Source organism: Dromiciops gliroides, chromosome 3, assembly GCF_019393635.1.
Source record: "Dromiciops gliroides isolate mDroGli1 chromosome 3, mDroGli1.pri, whole genome shotgun sequence".
NCBI classification, from domain to species: Eukaryota; Metazoa; Chordata; class Mammalia; order Microbiotheria; family Microbiotheriidae; genus Dromiciops; species Dromiciops gliroides.
The window spans coordinates 398,943,260-398,963,018 of record NC_057863.1 but is presented as its reverse complement, the minus strand read 5'-3'; the positions used below and the strand labels follow the sequence as shown (position 1 = coordinate 398,963,018).

Here is a 19,759-nt window from a genome sequence, read left to right as displayed (position 1 = left end):
AGTTCTTTAAGAACTTTATAAGTGTGGAGGTTTTAAAATTAACATTTTTATATTTGACTTTTCAAATTGGTGTAAAAATGAACCAACATTCAAGAACTACTTATAGTTTGAAAAATGAAGTGTTTTTTTAATCTTTCCATGTTTGCTTCTACTTTTCTCATTTTGTCTATTTCCTTTCTGTATATTTATATACCTTAAAATTGGGTTTTTTGAAATTATAAAGACATTGTCAATAGGTCTCCAGTTCTGAGTTTGCTTTCTTCAAGAAAAAGCTCATCTCGAGGAATGGGAAATATCTATAGAAGAATAAACACATCCCACCTTTACCAAGCCTCCAAAGAAAGGAGAAAAGATTGTACTTGGTTTGGACTTCTTCCAGCTCCTTGAGGAAGCAAAGGCATTATTCAAATCCGTGGACTTCAGGGCTTGAAATAGAATCAAAGATTTAGAGCTGAAAGGAAATTGTTAGGGGGACCTATTGTCCAACCCCCTCATTTTACAGAGAAGGAAGCAAAGACCTAGAGAGGTTAAACGACAAGCTAAGCAGCAGGGCCGGGAAGTGAGCCAGGTCCTCTGGCTTCAAATCCAGTCATCTTTCCCTTGTACCATGATGGTCATTTCTGAAGTGTTGGGGCTCCAGTCATGCTGGGACATTCTAGAAGGCAGGAAGGACATAAACAGGCTTGGGTGGGGCCCCAGGAGAAGGAGGTGACTGTTAATGTCCTCTGCTCCTCTGTTCCATCTTCTCCCAGGCACCTGTGCAGACCCTGTCACAATCGGGAGAAAGCCAAGGGCCTGGGCAAGTACATCTGCCAGAAGTGTCACCTGATTATTGATGAGCAGCCTTTGATGTTCAAGAATGATTCTTACCATCCAGACCACTTCAACTGTACCCACTGTGGGTGAGTGCACTGGCATCTGGGGGAACCTGGCAAACATGCTGGCGTCAGGGCCTTCTGGCCTAAATAGCAGAACTAACCAGTCGGCTTAATCAATAAGGTTTTGTTAAACTTCTCTGTAGCCTGTTTTCCACTCTACTTTGCAGTTCCCATAGGTTATTGGGGTCAAAGTGGGGTATTTTGGAAATAAGTACAATTGAGTTCCCTCAAGGTCCTCTCCAAATTTCTGAAATCATCTGAACTTTTTTGCTATCAGGCAATACAAAAAGCATATATTTTTATGGCAAAACATTTAATTGGAATGTTAAAAATTAGCAAAGGATAGAGTTTGAGATTCCGGTCTCCCCCCGAGTGAATATTGGAGGAAACAGTAGGAAGCAATTCCTGGGAAGACCCATATTCCAGATAGAGAAGGTATCTCATTGTAGCCAGATGGATTTGGTGGTGCTGGTGGGGATGGGGGTGAGGGTTAAGATTCAGCCAGGCAGTGTCTAACTTCTTATTGACCTGTTAGCTGTCATTGTAGTCTCAGAAGGAGGTCGTCTCTGTCTTTCAGCTCATTTTTTTTGACAGTCTACAAGCAGATTTCTCCCTATGTCTCCCCCCCCAACCCCCACCCACGGAATTCTTATACTGATTACCACCATGAATAAGCCTCAATGAATGATTGTCCCCTAGCATTATGAAAGGTGTAGATGGGTAGACATATTTCTATTATATCCCCCTTGTGCTAGGTGTTATGGGGGATCAAGTAAAGGTGAAGGCATAGTCCCTGTCTTAAGGGAATGTACAGTCTGGTTGAGGAGGGAGGGTCAACACACAAGAAACATAATACAATACTCCATATCTTTAGCACTTCAAAAGATTTCATCAGGGTAGACCTTATCTCCAAAGCAGGTCCCAGCTCCTCCGTGACTTAGTCCATGTTATACATGAGTTTTTGTGGCCAAAATGATTCCTTAGCTGGTGACTAAGCCTCTGATAGTGAGCCTTTCTCCACCTAGCCAAACTGATCCTTGGGTGGTGGACGCAGAGTCCACCATTGGACCATACGTGAAGACTTTCCAGCTTTCCAAAACCTACCAGAGCTTAGCTGGCATAGCTTTTGAGGTCCCATGGTCATTTGCATGCCAAGATGGGCCTTCTGAGCAGGACTTGAGTGGAGAATACCATCCTAATTAGGAAAGCACAGTACAGTTTTTTAAGAGTGCTTTGTAAGGGATTTTATGGAATTAAGTTTGACTAAACAGAACATATTTTTAAAAATAAGATTTTTTTTCCTCTTTACTTTTTACTTCTCTATTTGCTATTAACTTTTTCCTGTTTAGTTAAGAAAATCCCCCACCAGTCAGCATACCCTAAAAAGGCATGGGGAAATGGTGAGTTTAGAGTATTGGGGCTCTCAAAATCTCCCTTCTGTCTTACATTTCTGTTTTTGGAAGCATGTCCAAAACCATTCCAGTCAGAGGCAGGAAGTGGCCACTGGCAGGGCCCAGCGCCTCTTTGTTCTAACTAAGGCCCTACATTTGTGTTCCAGGAAGGAACTGACTGCAGAGGCCAGGGAGCTGAAAGGGGAACTTTACTGTCTGCCCTGCCATGACAAGATGGGGATCCCCATTTGTGGAGCTTGCCGAAGGCCCATTGAAGGCCGTGTGGTCAATGCCTTAGGAAAGCAATGGCACGTTGAGGTGAGTGCCAGTCATTCAAGGCCTAAAATGCAGGAGAACTAGCCAGGTGCTAGGACTCACTCACTGATTCAGCTTTGGAAAAAGCCAGGTAATAATGGTGCACAGACTCCCCCTCATCCGCACTCACAGATGTGGAGAGTAATGCCATCTTTAGCTAGAATTCTTTGTCTTTTTCTTAAAACCTGCCCAATTTTCATTGATGGTTACCACCATCCTTCAACTTGCTCAAGCTTGAAACCTCAGAGCTATCTTTGACTCTTCTTTCCCCGCCTCCAACAAATTCAGTCAGTTTCCAAGTCCTCTCCAGATTTTACTGCCACCAATGCAAATTCACCCCCTTGTGACATGTAGCTTGAACTATTGCTAATAATCTCACAGGTTTCCCTTTTTCCAGTCCTTCTCTTCTCTAATCTATCTCTCACACAGTTAACAAAAATAAACTCCATAGGGCACAGTAGCCTATGGGAGAGAATAGAGACGGCCACTTATGGCCTTTTACAATTTATTTCCAAGCTAACCTTTCCATAAGATGCCATACTATTCCAGAGTCACTTTTCCCCACACCCCTTCATGTACACTGTGTTTCAGCCAAATTGGACAGACATTCCTCAGTCTTATTCTGTTTTCTCCTGCCTTTCCAACTGCTGGAATTCTTTTTCACCAAGGCCCAATTTAAGTACCCTGAGGTTTTCTCTCATTCTCCAGTTAAATGTCCTCTTCTTATATTTCTAAAAACACTTTATCTTCACTCCTCCTTTGCCCTTATCACATTCTGTCTTTTTTCACATTCGTAATGCAACATTTGGGTGCAGGATGGATTCCCCAGGGCACAGCCACCCCAGGTTCAAACTACTCTGTATCTCACATTATTATAGTTTATGAGCTTCCATCCATGGGTTTAATCTTTAAGTGTCAACCAGAGACACATTTGACTCAAAGCAAAGGCATTTAATGAAATTGTATGAAATGTATATATATATATTTTTGGGGGGGTTGTGGGGGTTTTTTTGTGGGGCAATGAGGGTTAAGTGACTTGCCCAGGGTCACACAGCTAATAAGTGTCAAGTCTCTCTCTCTCTCTCTCTCTCTCTCTCTCTCTCTCTCTCTCTCTCTCTCTCTTAAAACATGTCCCTGATAATCCCAGGGTATACTTTTCCACAAATAAACACAGAGTTGGTTTGGAGGATAGATGCTCAGAGAAATAAAAAAGGAGAGAGAAGGGGGCAGCTAGGTGACACAGTGGATAAAGCACTGGCTCTGGATTCAGGAGGACCTGAGTTCAAATCCGGACTCAGAGACTTGACACTTACTAATCGTGTGACCCTGGGCAAGTCACTTAACCCTCATTGACCCGCAGAGAGAGAGAGAGAGAGAGAGAGAGAGAGAGAGAGAGATGACATGGCGACAGAACTCACTTTTCCAATACAGTATTGATTGCTTTGGGCTGTTTTTGATGACTTTGGTAGTCTTACTCTGCTGGATGCTGCTGGACACTGCTTGGCTATAATCTTTGGTGCCTCCAGTTTCTGGCTTGCCTGAAATCCCTGGGCAAGGTATTGCTCTTTTAGCCTGCTCTTTCAGAAAATGTGAGCATCCTTACTGGAAGACCAGTCTCTCTAGTTATGTTTCCTCCAAGTATTGGATTTGAGTTCACCCATCTTCATATTAAGAGATTATCAACCGCAGGTAAGAAACTCTTTAGAACAAAGAGCAGTCAACCCTTAGCAGATCCCTTATTTAGGTTTAATCTTCAGACTCTTCCTGATTTGGGTCTCAGCTACATGACACAGAGCACCTGGCCTGGAGTCAGGAAGACTCATCTTCCTGAGTTCAAATCTGACCTCAGACACTTAATAGCCATGTGACCCTGGACAAGTCACTTAACCTTGTTTGCCTTAGTTTCCTCATTTGTAAAATGGCAAACCACTCCAGGATTTTTGCCAAGAAAACCCTAAATGGACTGGTCAGAGATATCACCTTAAAAAGACACTTTATAGCAACTTTCCAATGCATTTACCAAATTTTCATCTCCTCTGGCTAGGCTAGTAACTAGGCAACTGGTTATTTGCTTAAAAGCTCTGTGGTTTGGAATATCCCGGTTTTTAAACAGTGGGTCTCTCCAATTCACTGGGGAAGAAAAGGTATGGAAGCTGGAGGGGGGATAAAGGAAGGGGGGGGGTCGGGGCAAGATCATCGTTTCTGATAACCACTTAGCCAAATTGGTGGCCTTTTCATACGTAAAAGAAGATACACCCAGTCGGAAAAGAGGTTTTTTTTTTGTCCCACAGCTTTACAAAACTTGCAAATGCATCCAGTCCACCTGTCTCCAAGAGCATTTAATCAGCCCTCTCTCTTTGCCTTGCACTGAGCTAAGCACTGGTAATGCACAGAAAAGCACAGTACCAGTCCCTACTTTCAAGGAGCTCACAGTCTAATGAGCCATTAGACTCAAAGCCCCAAAGCGGGGCATAGCTTACATCTCATGGTCTCCACCATCTCCCCCTTCCTTCCTGTTTGCCTCTCCGAGTCTGAAAGGTGCTTTGCTCCACCCCATTTAGCTGTGGTTTTTATTCTCCCATTAGACTGTAAGCTACTTAAGGACCTGGGTTTGTAATTTTTCTTCCTTGTATTTCTTTGGGTCTTGCTTAATAAATGTTTACTTAACTGGATTGAAAATACTCTCTTGCTTATCTACATATGGATCGTCGAGATGCAGCTTTGAACAGAAATAAGCTTCTGTTTGTTCTGCCAACTCTCTGGAGGCATTGTAAACTCTGCTAAGGGAATGAAATCTCCCGAGGAACCCATGATGAAGATCTCCACTCCTCCTCCTTCTGTCTAATTTTGTCATGGATCCCAATGCCAAATACAGAAAGTTCTCAGATCATCTGACCACTGCTGTCCCTGCTTCATCACAGATAATAGAGAATTATCTTTGCATCCTCATACATATACACATTTAGATTCTGGCTTGTTCTAATACCTTAAATGGATCAGCTACAAATAAATTCATTGATCTGCTTAGCTGTTTATTCAGCTAAAACTATTTGTTCATTTGAACTAAATGGACCCAGAAGGAATCTATGTATTGATTTGTCTGTTGTTTAATGACACAAAGCATAGCTTTCAGCCCTATGCCCTGTACTCTCTCTCTAATCCTCCCAGCCTCTGCTATGGGTTAATAGGTCTGGCTAGCCTATCACCAGCACCTATTGGAACTAACCACATAACTGCCTTTTGCTTCCAAGAAGTGCCAAAGGCCAGGAATCCTGGAATCTGCAGACTGAAAGGGATCATCCTGAGGTCTTCCTGTCACCTGTTTTTTTGGTATAGATGGCTTCTAGGCAGTGAAAAATGTTGCCTAGGATTAAACACGAGTCCAAGCAAGCTAGACAGGCTTGGAGTCAAAAACCTGTTTGGCTCTGACAGCCCTGGATGATCTTAATAAGTCCTTTAAACTCTCTGAGCCTCAAATTCTTTACTAGCAAAATAGGGATGGTAATATACTTATACTACTCACTCATTGTACTGGGTTGTAGTGAAGAAATTGTTTTGTAAATGTTAACATTCTACATGCTGTTATTGTATTATCCCTGTCATACTTTCTAACTCAAAAATCCTGTGATTCAGCAATGATAATACATGAGTCTATATACATAACAGACCTTTGCTTTTACAAGTGATATATGTCTTGCTTACAGTAATAGGTTTGAAAATAAACACACAGAACCAGTCCTGGATTCAGGAAGACCTGAGTTCAAATCTGGCCTCAGACACTTGATACTTACTAGCTGTGTGACCCTGGGCAAGTCACTTAACCCTCATTGCCCTGTAGAAGAAGAAGAAGAAGAAGAAGAAGAAGAAGAAGAAGAAGAAGAAGAAGAAGAAGAAACACACAGTGAACCAACAAGCAGACCAGAATTTATCCATCCAACTGAATTTTGCCTTCTTCAAAGTGATCACCTTAGAAGGTTATTCACTCACTCTAGAGAGGCTACCATTTTCCAGGACATTTTGGGAATTCTTTCTAGGATCACAGACCTAGGACTGAAAGAGACCTTAGAGAAAACTAAATTCCCTCATTTTACAGATAAGGAAACTGAGGCCTAGAGAAGTTAAATGATTTACTCAAGGGTATACAGGAAGAAGGTACCTAATGGAGATAGGTTTTTAACTATGATAACAAGTTCAGCATTCTTAAAAATGGACCACACTTTAAAAAATGCATTTCAGAGCCAGGTACCCCCAAAATAGTTTCCTTTCTTTGTAGTCACATTTTGTTTCTGATACCAGTCAGTATTGCTCATCTTCATCACCCATTTTCTTTGCCAGATTTGGTTCTGATTGTTTTGTGACTGTTTCCAAAATTCAAATCCATCTTCAAAGGATGAAGATTTCCCTCCATTGAAAAAAAGTCCAGGGAATGTTCAAGAGAATATTCTTCTTCATTAGATGTTTACCTTCTTGAGAGCAGGGACTGTGTTATGCTTCATCTTCGTATCTGGGCCCCTAGCACAGAGACTTTTTATTTTCTTGGTGTAGACCTAAATTTCATTGATGTAGGCAATTCTTACCTCCATGGATACAGATCAGTATATCCTTTGTAATTTATGGTGTTAGAGACTTTGCCAGGACACTGAGATCAAATGATTTGCTTTGTGGTTATACATTTAGTATGTGTCAGAGGGAGGACTTCAATTCATGTCTTCTGAGCTCCCAGGCAGGCTCTCTCTACACCATCTTGCCTCTTGCCATAGCAATTCTGAAGGAGTCCACTCAGGTTTTAAAAGGATTATGGGCATCAAAGACATCACTATGACTGTTGTTGCTCAGTTGTGTCTAAGCCTTTGTAACTCCTTTTGGGGTTTTCTTGGCAAAGATTCACCATTTCCTTCTCCAGCTCATTTTGCAGATGAGGAAACTAAGGCAAACAGGGTTAAGTGACTTGCCCAGGGTCTCACAGCTAGTAAGTGAAGATGAATTTTAACTCAGTCTTGACTACAGAGCCTGCCCTCTATCCACTGTGCCACCTAGCTGTCCTATGATTACAAATTGCCAAATAGTTGTTCATTTGTATTGGTTGAGAGAGTTTTCTACACTGCTTGGAATCACAGGCCCAGGACAAAAAAAATAGTCATCCTCATAGGTTTGGGATTGTCTTTGAATTTTAATTAGCCAGCAACTCCTTGGTCTCCATTGTCATAGGTCACTGGGAATAATTACAATCACTTAGGACTCCTAAGGATTTGCTCTACCTTTCCTTCTTAGGACAACACAGCTCTCAGACCCACAAATGACATGTGATTTAGGGAAGAAGTTCCTGATTCTGAGACACAGCTAAGTGACATCCCAGCCAGCTCTGCCTATCACTAACTCTGCGGCCATGAGCAAGTACTTTAACCTCTTCCAGTATCAGTTCCCCATCTGTAAAATGAGGTGGTTGTGCCAGACGGCTTCAGAGGCCTCTTGCAGGTCCAGATTTATGTCTAACACTTGCAGGAATGGGTGGGTGCCTTGGTTCTCAGGGCAATGATACTATGTGCTTTCTTTCTCACCAGCATTTTGTCTGTGCCAAATGTGAGAAACCATTCCTGGGTCACCGGCACTATGAGAAGAAGGGCCTGGCATACTGTGAGACACACTACAACCAGGTAAGCTTGACACACCTTGGGAAGACCATGTCTCTAGGAGATCAGCATGGCCTTTTGGGTGGTGATCTCTTGGACTGAACCAGTGAAATCATCCTGGACCCCAAGGGGAAGCCCAGGAAACTCTGGGTAATTAAAATCCATTCAGTCATTGAATAAAGATTGGCACAACACTTGTTCTGTGCCTGGCACTTTGCCAGTTACTTTGAGGGACTTATGAGGAGAAACCTTGGTCCCAACCTTTGTGGAACTTACGAATGTCTAGTTAGGGAAATAAGACTAAAAAAATGAAAACATTAAATAACAAGACAAGGAAATATGTGCTAATTTATAGCTCACAGGAATTTTTTGAGGATGTTGTGAAGTGGGCTGCCACAGGGTTCAAGGATGGCTTTCTAAAGGACGTGGGACTTGAGTTGGACCTTGAAGAATGTGGACATGTAGACAGAAGAAGGAAGGTCATTCCAAGTATTTGGAACAGTTTGAGCAAAGATATGATGGTTGTAATGGGTATAGTATTTAGAGTACTCTTAGGGTACCAGATAGACTAGAACAGAAGGGTTCTTGTTAGAGAGTTAATTATGAAGAGTGTTGAGTACCAGGATGGGGAATTTCAACTTTATTTTATGGGTAGTGGGGAGCCTTTGAAGGTTTTTGAGCAAAGGGCTGACATGACAAACGTACTTTTTTAGGATGGTTCTTTTAATAGCTGTGGGCTGAGTAGATTGGAAAGAGGGCAAACCAGAGGTAAGTGCTGAAGTGATGAGGACATAGATTAGAATGACCTTTGTCCCAGAGCTGAAGCTCCAGATTTACAAAGATTGGAGTCAATCTTGGTAGTTTCTCGAACAAATATCTCTTTGTCTAGTGGTCCCACCCCGACATTTTCTCCTGGAAACAGCAGAATTTGGCTCATGTCTAGGGTTCTACCACAAAGGGAAAAGGGACATCAGTTCCCATGTAAGCGTAGACTAATAATATATCAAATATAGGACAGGATTTATTTCACTGAAGAGAAATTGCAAAAGACTCACACCTAAGTCCATTAACAGTCAAAACTTCGCTCTTTGGCCATCCAACGACCTGCCCCATCACCAGCAGGACCTACATAGTTAGCACTTTCCTGGAGTTGAGCCCTCTTCTTCCTCTGCAAATCAATATTGCTAAAGAGTCACTTTCCCCATGAATTCTTTTTCCAGGTTTAAAAGACTCTTGAGTTTATCCTCCTCTTTCCCACCACCACCAGGGCAAGGCACTTGGGGGTCACAAAGAGTCAATCCTTCCTCCTGGACTTGCATACTCTATATAACTCACATCATTAATGAAGGGTACAAGAACACAAAACTCCGAGTTTTTGAAAACTACCCCAGGAGAGTACAAAATCTCATAAGGTTTTATGATATTGGAAAGGCTTCAAGTACAGTTTTGCAAGAGCTTATGCCTATACTTGGAGGATCATCCTGGTTAAGCATGGAAAGAGTCATCACCTGTAGTGGTCTACACTGGTCACTTGCTATTAATTTCTTGGTCATGGAAACCCACCAAACAAAGAAAAGGGAGCCTAGAAGATGCTAAGGACCACCTAGTTTTAAAGACAGCCTATAAAGATTAAATTAGTTGCTGTGCTCTAAATGCGAGATCCATTGCCTATCAAGTGGACATACTGTTGGAGAGACTGAATCATAGGGATTTGACAGTCTTGCCGTAAAAGAAACCTGAAGACAAAAGGAAATCGTAGCTAAATGGAAGGATAGCTCTTAGATTCTCCATGGAGAAGCAAATAAAAGAAGTAGATTTATTTTGTGTCCAAAGATAACAAGAAACATCACTTCATGAGATATTTGGTTATCTTGTATTTCAGTGCTTATGATAAACATTTGAGAAAAGGCCACTATGAAATATGGATACAGATAAATAAATATGACATAATTAAAATATTTATACCTCATGTGCCAGTGTCCGTTGCAGAGGCTGAAAAGATAGAGAAGTTCAATGGAAGAACTTGATAAGACTTTCCAAATTAGATCAGCATACACTTTAATATTTGATGGCTTTACTGTAAAAATGGGCATGGGAAATGGCAGCAAAGGAAATATAAAGATAGTGGAGAGAGTGCCAGGCCTGGAGTTAGGATGACTCATCTTCCTGAGTTCAAATCTGGCCTCAGACACTTACTAGCTACGTGATCCTGGGCAAGTCACTTAACCCTGTTTGCCTCAGTTTCCTCATCAGTAAGATTTGTAAGAGAAGGAAATGGCAAAGCACCCCAGGATCTTTGCCAAGAAAACTCCAAATGGAGCCATTAATTAAGAGTCAGATATGGCTGAGAAAATAACTGAACAGCAGCAAAGGGTTCAGGAATAAGAAACAAGAGAGGTCAGAGGCCTCAACACAGAATACATTATACATTATACAGGAACCTCACCTTTTACAACATTAATCTATCTTCACAAAGAGAATTGGGAGTCTCTAGATATGGAAAGCACCAAATACTACCATAGAGTGATTATATTTTAACAAATAGGGATGATTCTACTGAAGGGAGAGTCATTTCTGGATCATCTTTCTATGTGCAGCCAGATCAGTGGCTTCTTAGAATACAGAACAAAATCAACACCAAATTAGAAGAAAAACTAAAAATGAGACGATCTGGTCTAAAACTCATGTAACTCTAACCTGACCTATTTAAACAAACATAGGGAGCAGCGGGAATCTGTCTTTATCTTCTTTTAGCCAATTCCCAATTTGTAAAGGAAAGTTAACCTGTGTAAGGTAAGTGCCATAATGAGAAAATGAAAACAGACTATTGCAATAGTCTCCTGTCTCTATTCAGTCACCTCTCCAATGTATTATCCACACAGCTTGCAAATTGATACTCTTTTTTTTTTTTTTTTTGGTGAGGCAATGGGGGTTAAGTGACTTACCCAGGGTCACATAGCTAGTAAGTGTCAAGTGTCTAAGGTCAGATTTGAACTCAAGTCCTCCTGACTCCAGGGCTGGTGCTCTATCCACAGCGCCACCTTGCTGCCTCTACAGATTGATACTCCTAAAGCATACATTGGACTTTATTGCTCTCTTACTTGAAGAACTTTACTAGCTTCAATAATAACAATGATGATGATGATGATAAAAGGCTGTTTTGTGGAGAACTCACATAAGGCAAGTGCTCACATGGAGGTCAGAATTAAGTGATACAAGGATACTCTCAAGGTCTCTGAAGAACTTTGGTATCACTGTGAGCCATGGGAGACAGTGGCATAGGACCTCCCAGCATGGAGTGTCCCCATCAAAGAAGGCGCTGTATTCAGTGAGCAAAGCAGAATTGCAGTGGCTCAAAAGAAACACGAGATGTACAAATTTAGAGGAATCTCCATCCCAAATGTTCACAAAGACTATTTGTGCCTGACCTGTGGTAGAGCCTTCTGAGCTCATATTGGTCTGATCAGCTACAGCCAGACACACTGTACATTGAGCCCCAACATTGTGCTGTCATCTTGGTCTTCTTAAAGTAGGAAGGACAACAACAATGATGATAACAGCGAATAGAATACCTGATCTGGAATCAGGAATATCTGAATTCAAATTCTGCCTCAGATACTTACTAGCTATGTAATCCAACTAGATATTATTATTGTTATCATCATATCATCATTCCTGTTGCCTTTGAGAGAGAATGTAAACTTCTTGTTTGCCATTCAGAGCCCTTCATAATGTGGCTCCAGCCTCTCTTTTCAGACTGGTTCCACATTCCTCCCACTTATCCACTCTATAGTCCAGCCATCTTGGCCTACATTGGATCTCCTGCCTCCATGCCTTTGCTAGGATCATAAAACTAGAGATGGAAGGGACCATCAGAAGCCATCAAGCCCAGCTTCCTCATTTTACAGATGAGGGAACTGAGGCCCAGAAAAGTGTCAGAACTTGCTCAAGGCTGAACTGGTATTAAATATCAGAGGCAGGATTTTGTACAGTTGGCCTCGATTGGTTCCATGCTTTCCTCTCCATTTCTGGTGCTTTCACCACGATTCAGGTCCTTATTTCATGCCATGATTACCTACACAGCCCCAGGTGCTCCCTCCCAGCCCCTTCAAGCCATCCTGCAGACCAGTATCTTTCTTTCTATTTTTTTTTTTTGGTGAGACAGTTGGGGTTAAGTGACTTGCCCAGGGTCACACAGCTAGTAAGTGTCAAGTGTCTTAGGCTGGATATGAACTCAGGTCCTCCTGAATCCAGGGCCAGTGCTTTATCCACTGCGCCACCTAGCTGCCCCCAGACCAGCATCTGATAGCTCTTTCCAGAGCACTGCCTCCCTTGGCTTTCTGGATCCACTACTAGCTGTCCTCTGCAGCTTCATTCAACATATTCTACCTGCTCCTTCATGAGGTTCCTCTGCTTTACCTTATGAAATAAGACAGTTCAGGTATATATGATAATGGCAAAGGAGTGATCCCCCTGCTGTTCTTTGCTCAGGGCCCATTTCATGGGGACTGTCTGGTTCCTTTATTATCCAATACAGGAGACTGACTTTGATGGTGGGGATTTTAAGCGAGACGGTGGGGGAAGGAGGAGAGATTCGGATAGGACAGGATACAATGTTAGAGCCAAAAGATCTGAAGAGTTCATCTAGTCCAGTTTCCTCATTTTATAGATGAAGATACTGAGATCCAGTGAGGTTAACAAATTTGCTTAAGATCTCACAGCCATCCAGTAGCAGAACCAGAATGAGACAATGAGTTTGACATTTCTCGTGTACCCTAACTTGGAGTTTAGTGCTCAGTTAGTCAACAAGCATCTATTAAGTGCTTACTTCATGCCAAGCCTTCAGGCTACGAAACGCATGATTTTAATTGGGGAGACAACATACAAACCATTATGATATCTGACAGGCCACTGAAGCAGAAAGTTTTGAGCTTGGAGCCTCAGAGTATCCCTCACTTAATATCTCCAGGCACATAGTAGGCACTTAATAAGTGTTTGTCATCTGACTGACCAACTATGTAGACAACAAAGACCAGCCTTACTGGTCCCAGAGTCAGGAGGGGGCCCATGTGCCCAGTGCTTAGAAAACGAAGAATACACAGAAGGACAAATGCCTTCCAAAAATCTGTCAAATGGGGCTATGATGGACTTCAAGGCCTGGTGTGTGTGACTAAAAAGAAACATGAGAGAGAGTATTCAGAGGATTAAATGGGTGTGTGAGGAGGTTTCTACAGGGCTTCTGTGAAATGTCTATTTCATGCTCCTTGCAGCTGGTGGTTTGGGATAAGATGAATGCCCTCATCTGCCCCAAATAACTCCCCATTGTGTCTGCTCTGCCCCACAGCTCTTCGGGGATGTCTGCTACAACTGCAGCCATGTGATCGAGGGAGATGGTAAGACCCGTTCTGCGCTCTCCAGGTGTCCCTCCCTCCGGGCTGCCCCCACTGCACATCTGGCCTTGTGGAATCCAGAGTGGGGATCTGGGCCCTTGTTGTTTGGCCTTGGCATCATTTCCCTCTGTCTGTGTTCTTTTTGCAGTGGTGTCAGCTCTCAATAAGGCCTGGTGTGTGAACTGCTTCTCTTGCTCCACCTGCAATATTAAACTCACACTGAAGTAAGTCTCACCTAGCCCTCCAACTCCTGATGAGTAATTCTTTCCAGAGATAAGGATAGGGACTGGGCCCGTGATTTCATCAAGATAGGGAACCCCCAGATAAAGAAACACTGTCTATCAATGCAAATAGGCCTCTTCTCTTCAACTTAAAATCTTAGAGAGTTCCCTAGAACAGAGATGTCAAACTCTTTAGTGTGGCCTGAACCAGATTACAATGTAATTGGGGAGGGGGCAGCTAGGTGGCGCAGTGGATAAAGCACTGGCCCTGGATTCAGGAGGACCTGAGTTCAAACCTGGCCTCAGACACTTGATGCTTACTAGCTGTGTGACCCTGGGCAAGTCACTTAACCCTCATTGCCCTGCAAAGAAAACTAAAACCAAAACCAAAACCAAAACCCAATGTAATTGGGAAATATCTAGAAAAATAAATAAAAAATACAGTACAACATAGATAATGTTAATTTGAGGTTTTCTCAGTTTGACACCACTGTTCTAGAGAACTGGGTAAGTTAAGTGACTTACCCAGGGCCACACAGCCAGTATATTTCGGGGGTGGGACCTCAACTTAGGCATAGATAGATATATGCAAGAAATGCCCCCTTCTTACAGCACCTACCTGACTTTCTCCTCTCTCTTAAGCTTTTCACCAATCCCTTGGTTGGCCTTATTCCCAAGGAATCCCAGAGGTTTGGAGGGAACCCCATCAAAGATGTGTCAACCAGGGAGCCAAAGGGTCACATTTTACTTTTTGCAGACTCCAGTAGAAGCTGCTAGAAGAATGCTAGAGGATAATAATAAAGTAACAACAGCTACCATTTATGCAGCGCTTTAAGATTTGCAAAGAACTTTTACATGCTTTTTTAAATGATGACAGTGACCCTGTGAGATGGGTGCTGTTATTATCCCCATTTTACAGATGAGGACACTGAGGCAGAGAGAAGTGAAATGATTTGCTTAAGGTCACATAGCTAGTAAATGTCTGAGGCAGGATCCAAACTCCGGTCTTAAGTCCAGTGTTCTATCTATTACACCAAGCTGCCACTCAAAGGCATGCTGGCCTAGTCTTGACCAAGGAAGGAGCTGTCCCACAGAGTAGTAGGGGATGTAGGAGCAGGTGGGAGATGGCAGGTGCCACTCTAGACAAGAGCAGAGGGTAGGATGAAATGCTATATAAATTGAAAGTAAAAGTATGAATTCAGAGGGAAAGTTTTCCTTGAATTAAAATGCAGAGTGTCTCATGGCACTGATCTTGGAATTCTGTCTCTAATGCTCAAAACTTTCCCCTTCCCAAAGGAACAAATTTGTGGAGTTTGACATGAAGCCTGTCTGCAAGAAATGCTATGAGAAATTCCCTCTCGAGCTGAAGAAAAGACTGAAGAAGCTGTCTGAATTGGCCTCCCGGAAAGCTCACCCCAAGTCTGTGGACTCAAATTCTTTCTGAAAAGCCTCTGCTGGGGTCCTGTCCTCACTATTGCCACGCTGACTTCTTCTTCCCTGTCTGCTCCTCATCTTTGCTCTTCCTTTCATCTTCCTTTTGTTCTCCTCTTTTCTACTTCTTTTGTTTCCTTCTTTCTTTCCTTTCTTCCTCCACATTTGTTGTCCTCTTCCTTTTGTCTGTTGCAGACACTGATTGGGGCTCTGAAGCCCTAAGAGCACTCATTGTGGCAGAACCTGTTGAGGATTGAGGAAATAGAGGAAGAGACAGGGTCCAGGAGGTGGATGAGACCTGTACACGCCATTGCAATGGCCCACAGCTGGTTTGCTGCTCTCATCACCATAACAAGTCTTTGGCATTCCCCAGCTCTAGTTTCTGCCACCCTTTGACAGTTTTCCAGGAACATGCAATTTAAGATTAAACCACTCACCAAGTGGGAATACAACTGAATCCCCGCTGCTGTTTGGAGTGCACCAGACACAGTGAAGCCCTCATTTATGGATCCTTTGGAAGTCATGGCTCCTTATTCCTTCATTCCTTGGGAGATCTTGCAGCTCAGTGGGTAATGACCTTCCCATTCCCTTTCTACAAGCTCTCTCTCCCCAGTGACTCATATTTCATTATCATCTGGCTGAGAAATTCCCTTCTTCCTTTAGAGTAGGGATTCTTGACCTGGAGTCCACAGACCCCCCTGTTGGGTCCATGGATAGACTTGAATGGGAAAACAATTTTATCTTTTTCCCTCATATAATTGGTTTCCTTTGTAATCATATACATTTTATGCATTTAAAAACCTAATTCTGCAGAGGGGTCTGTAGGCTTCACCAGACTCCCCAAAGGGTCCAGGACATCAAAAACATTAAGATCCCTTACTTTAGGGCCACATCAGACTCTGTTCAGGTGCCTTAACCCTATGATGAGGTGGCTTTCTCACTCTTAGAGGCTTAGCCACCTTGCAGTTGATATGGCCCACTTAGATTCAGTCTAATTAAACAAGTATTCACTGAGCATGCACAGTCCTATGCTAGAGTCTTTAGAGGGACCAAGAGAAGGCAAAATAACTGTCTCACATTTACAGAGTGCTCTAAAGTTTACATAGTGCTTTTCTTGCAACAGCCCTGTGAGAAGACATAGTCTTTTCCATAAAAGAGATCATGGTCCAGTTGGGGAGACAAGACTCAAACATCCAAAACATTTAGGAAACCATACCTCCTAACGGATAAGGAAATGAAGGCTCACAGACTGCAAAAAGTGCCCTAGGAAGACAGCAGAGACAGACAGACAGATAGACAAGCATGGACTGGGGTACTGAGGAAGGAGGAAGCAGGACTTGGCTGGGCTGGCAGGATGGACAAACCTTGGCTGGTAGAAGAAGCAGAGAGGAGATGTTGAGAATGAAAGGAGCAGGAGTAAATGCAGCCTTCAGGTATGCCATGGTGAAAGGCTAGATCATGCAAAGTCTGTGTGTCTACAATCACAGAACCCCTGGGCCAGAAAAAGCAGAGTAGGCCCAAAGGATGCCTTTTTTCTATAAGACCATATTTAAGAAGGGAAGTTATCCTAAAGGTATTACTATTGGGCCCAGCTGTCCATTGACTTTCTTTAGGGTTTTAAGGGCTAGATATTTTATCCTCCCCTGGAATTTCAGTGACTTTAGACAAACTCTGCAATGTGGTGTGGAGCCAGTGAGTTGGGCAGGAGTGGGGTTGGGGAAGAGCAAGAGAAAAGAAGGAAGCATCTCTAGGATTGACAGAAACCTGCAATCAATCTATGGCCAACCTTTTGGTCTAGAACTATCCCCAAAGACTGCTTGCCTGAGGGGAGCAGGGGAAATCAATGAACAGCCCATGGGTAGATTCGTCTGCTCCCAAATATGAATCCCCTGTACTGGGGACAGGGACCCACCCCTCTCCTGTCCCATTTACTCAGCACCAGAGCATCATAGAATATTACAGAAAGACAGCGCTGAGAGCATCCAACCCCTTTGTTTGACACATGAGAAAAATGAGGCATAGAGAGAGGAAGGGATTTGCCTAAGGTTACAAAGGCTAGGAAGTGATGGACTTGGGACTCAAACTCAGGCCTTCTTCCCAACCCTGCACCATGCTGCCTCACTATAATGAAACCTGCTATTTGACCCCTTTACCTTTTATATTTTGGGATCCCTATTTATTATTATTATTATTATTATTATTATTTGCATATGGGCACCACATAGGATGTAAAGCATTCATACACACAGACTCGCAAAGCCTGGACTAGCAATTACTTCACATCTCAGTACTTACAGACAGAAAACATGAAATGGTTTCTTTTCTTTTATCCTTCCCTCCAACCAATTATGTCAGGACAGCTTTCAGTTGGATTAGATTCAGGATCATTTCTTTATAATAGAGGGGCTTCTCTGGCCAGACTCCTAGAACATTACACTTACTAGCTGTGTGACCCTGGGAAAGTCACTTAACCCCCATTGCCCCACAAAAAAAAAAGAAAAAAGAAAAAGGAAGAATGAGCAAAAATTTAAAGAGAAGTCAGAATACTATGAACATGTATTATGCATCATCTTATTCATTTTCATTCTCCAAGTGAGGAAGCTGAGACCTATCACTCATCTAATATTACAAGCCTAGTTTGTACCAGAAGCAGGTCTAGAACCCAGGGCTCCTGATTCCCAGTCCAAGGCTCTTTCCATTGTATTGCCATTTGTCCTCATGTCTAGACTGGAGTAAGAGCTTTTGTTTCACATTGAGGAAGGCAAGGGCTCACCTGGTAGATACTCTTGTGTTGAAGCCAACCTTGTGTGAGTGCATGGTTACAAGGAAGGCAGAAAGAACCTTTCCACTGAATCCTGGGTAGGAGACCCCATTGTGACTGTTGGTTTGAGGCTATTGGACCCACACACCGTAATCCTGTATGTACCTATCAGTGTTACCTATCAGTTACAACACATGAGATATATTGTAATTCATTTTCATTGCTTTGCACAATAAAGATTTACAAGAATAAAGGTGGTTGTGAACTCATGAAAGAAAATGATTTGGAGCTCCGGCAGAATGTGCTTAATAACCCCTATCCCCAACAAATACAGTGAGTGAAGTAGCACTCCCGGTGTGGTAATACCTGACTTGTCCTTCTGTAGAAATGACTCATCCTATAAGAGGTGCCAGTCACTGATTCTGCCCAGTTATGTGAAAGAAAGGGAGAACAACTGGGAAGGAAATGTAGTGAGTAAGAATATTGAATGTTTTTCATACAAGTAGTATGGAAAATAACTCAGAATTAGCTAGAGGAGAAAAGATTTTTCATGACTAAGGGAAAGAGAGCCGAAAATTAATTTGGGGCTAGTCCTCTCCCCAAAGAGGTTACTCTGGGCAGACAGCCAGCCTGGGGCCACATACCCTCAACACAAGGAGGCTAAGAATGTTCAATATCATGGGGTCTCTGCAGCAGTGGAAGGGAGAGGTACCAAAGAAAGGAGGAAAACAAGAGACAAATGACTGAGAATAAATAAAAAGGAAGCTTGAAAGACCAAAAGTTTAAGAGAGAAAACATGGCTCACAAGGAGATAAAACAAAAGAGAAAATCATAAAGAAAAAGGAAGAGGGGTGGCGGTTAGGTGGCACAGTGGAAAAAGCACCGGCCCTGGATTCAGGAGTACCTGAGTTTAAATCCGGCCCCAGACACTTGACACTTACTAGCTGTGTGACCCTGGGCAAGTCACTTAACCCCCATTGCCCCACAAAAAAAAAAAAAAAGGAAAAGGAAGAATGAGTAAAAATTTAAAGAGAAGTCAGAATACTATGAACATGTATTATACTTTGAAGGAAAATGAATCCAAACTCCTCAATCAAAAAGGTAATTCTGTAGAATCCCTGGAGATTGTATAACAATAATGAGAAACTCCAGAATGGTTCAGAAGAGAAATAAAAATTATAGATGAAGGAATTTGAAATTAAATTAGGTAAGAAATCAGATTTCTTAACGTGACTTAAAAGTAGAAAGATACCAAACTTAGATGCGACAATAGGTGATAATTTCTCCAAAGTTTTGAAGTAGAGTCTGAGAGAGAGAGCGAGAGAGCGAGCGAGCTTTGGAACAAAAAAAGTGGAAGAAATTGTCAGAAGAGAAGTAAAAAAGCAACAATTTGAAAAGAACAAATGAATATTATATAAGCCAAGTTCTTAAAGACAATGTGCCAGGGCAATTTAAGGATTGTAATTCTCTCAGAAGAATGACAGATCAAAAACTTGAATGTTCTACTTCAGGGGTTAATAATGATAATTTTTTTGTTGTTTTGCAGGCAACGAGGGTTAAGTGACTTGCCCAGGGTCACACAGATAGTAAGTGTCAAGTGTCTGAGGCTGGATTTGAACTCAGGTCCTCCTGAATCCAGGGCCAGTGCTTTATCCACTGTGCCACCTAGCTGCCCCTGTTAATAATGATAATTTAAAAAACCCGCCAACTTCCCAGAACTTTTGAATGTAGACAACGAAGCA

General features: G+C 42.5%; 1 protein-coding gene across 6 annotated transcripts in view; it reads left to right on the top strand.

The window, feature by feature from the left end:
- Positions 1 to 18,270, top strand: part of LIMS2 (LIM zinc finger domain containing 2) — a 96,139-nt gene extending 77,869 nt beyond the window's left edge. For 5 of the 6 annotated variants that reach the window (XM_043992445.1, XM_043992444.1, XM_043992448.1 and 2 more), the window contains 6 exons: positions 753 to 902; positions 2,437 to 2,587; positions 8,146 to 8,238; positions 13,559 to 13,607; positions 13,753 to 13,828; positions 15,122 to 18,270. In XM_043992445.1, coding sequence (XP_043848380.1) covers positions 753 to 902; positions 2,437 to 2,587; positions 8,146 to 8,238; positions 13,559 to 13,607; positions 13,753 to 13,828; positions 15,122 to 15,269 — 667 coding nt within the window. In that variant the 3' untranslated portion in view covers positions 15,270 to 18,270. The remainder of the gene's footprint in view (positions 1 to 752; positions 903 to 2,436; positions 2,588 to 8,145; positions 8,239 to 13,558; positions 13,608 to 13,752; positions 13,829 to 15,121) is intronic. The other variant, XM_043992447.1, reaches the window with a different exon arrangement.
- Positions 18,271 to 19,759: the final 1,489 nt, after the last annotated feature.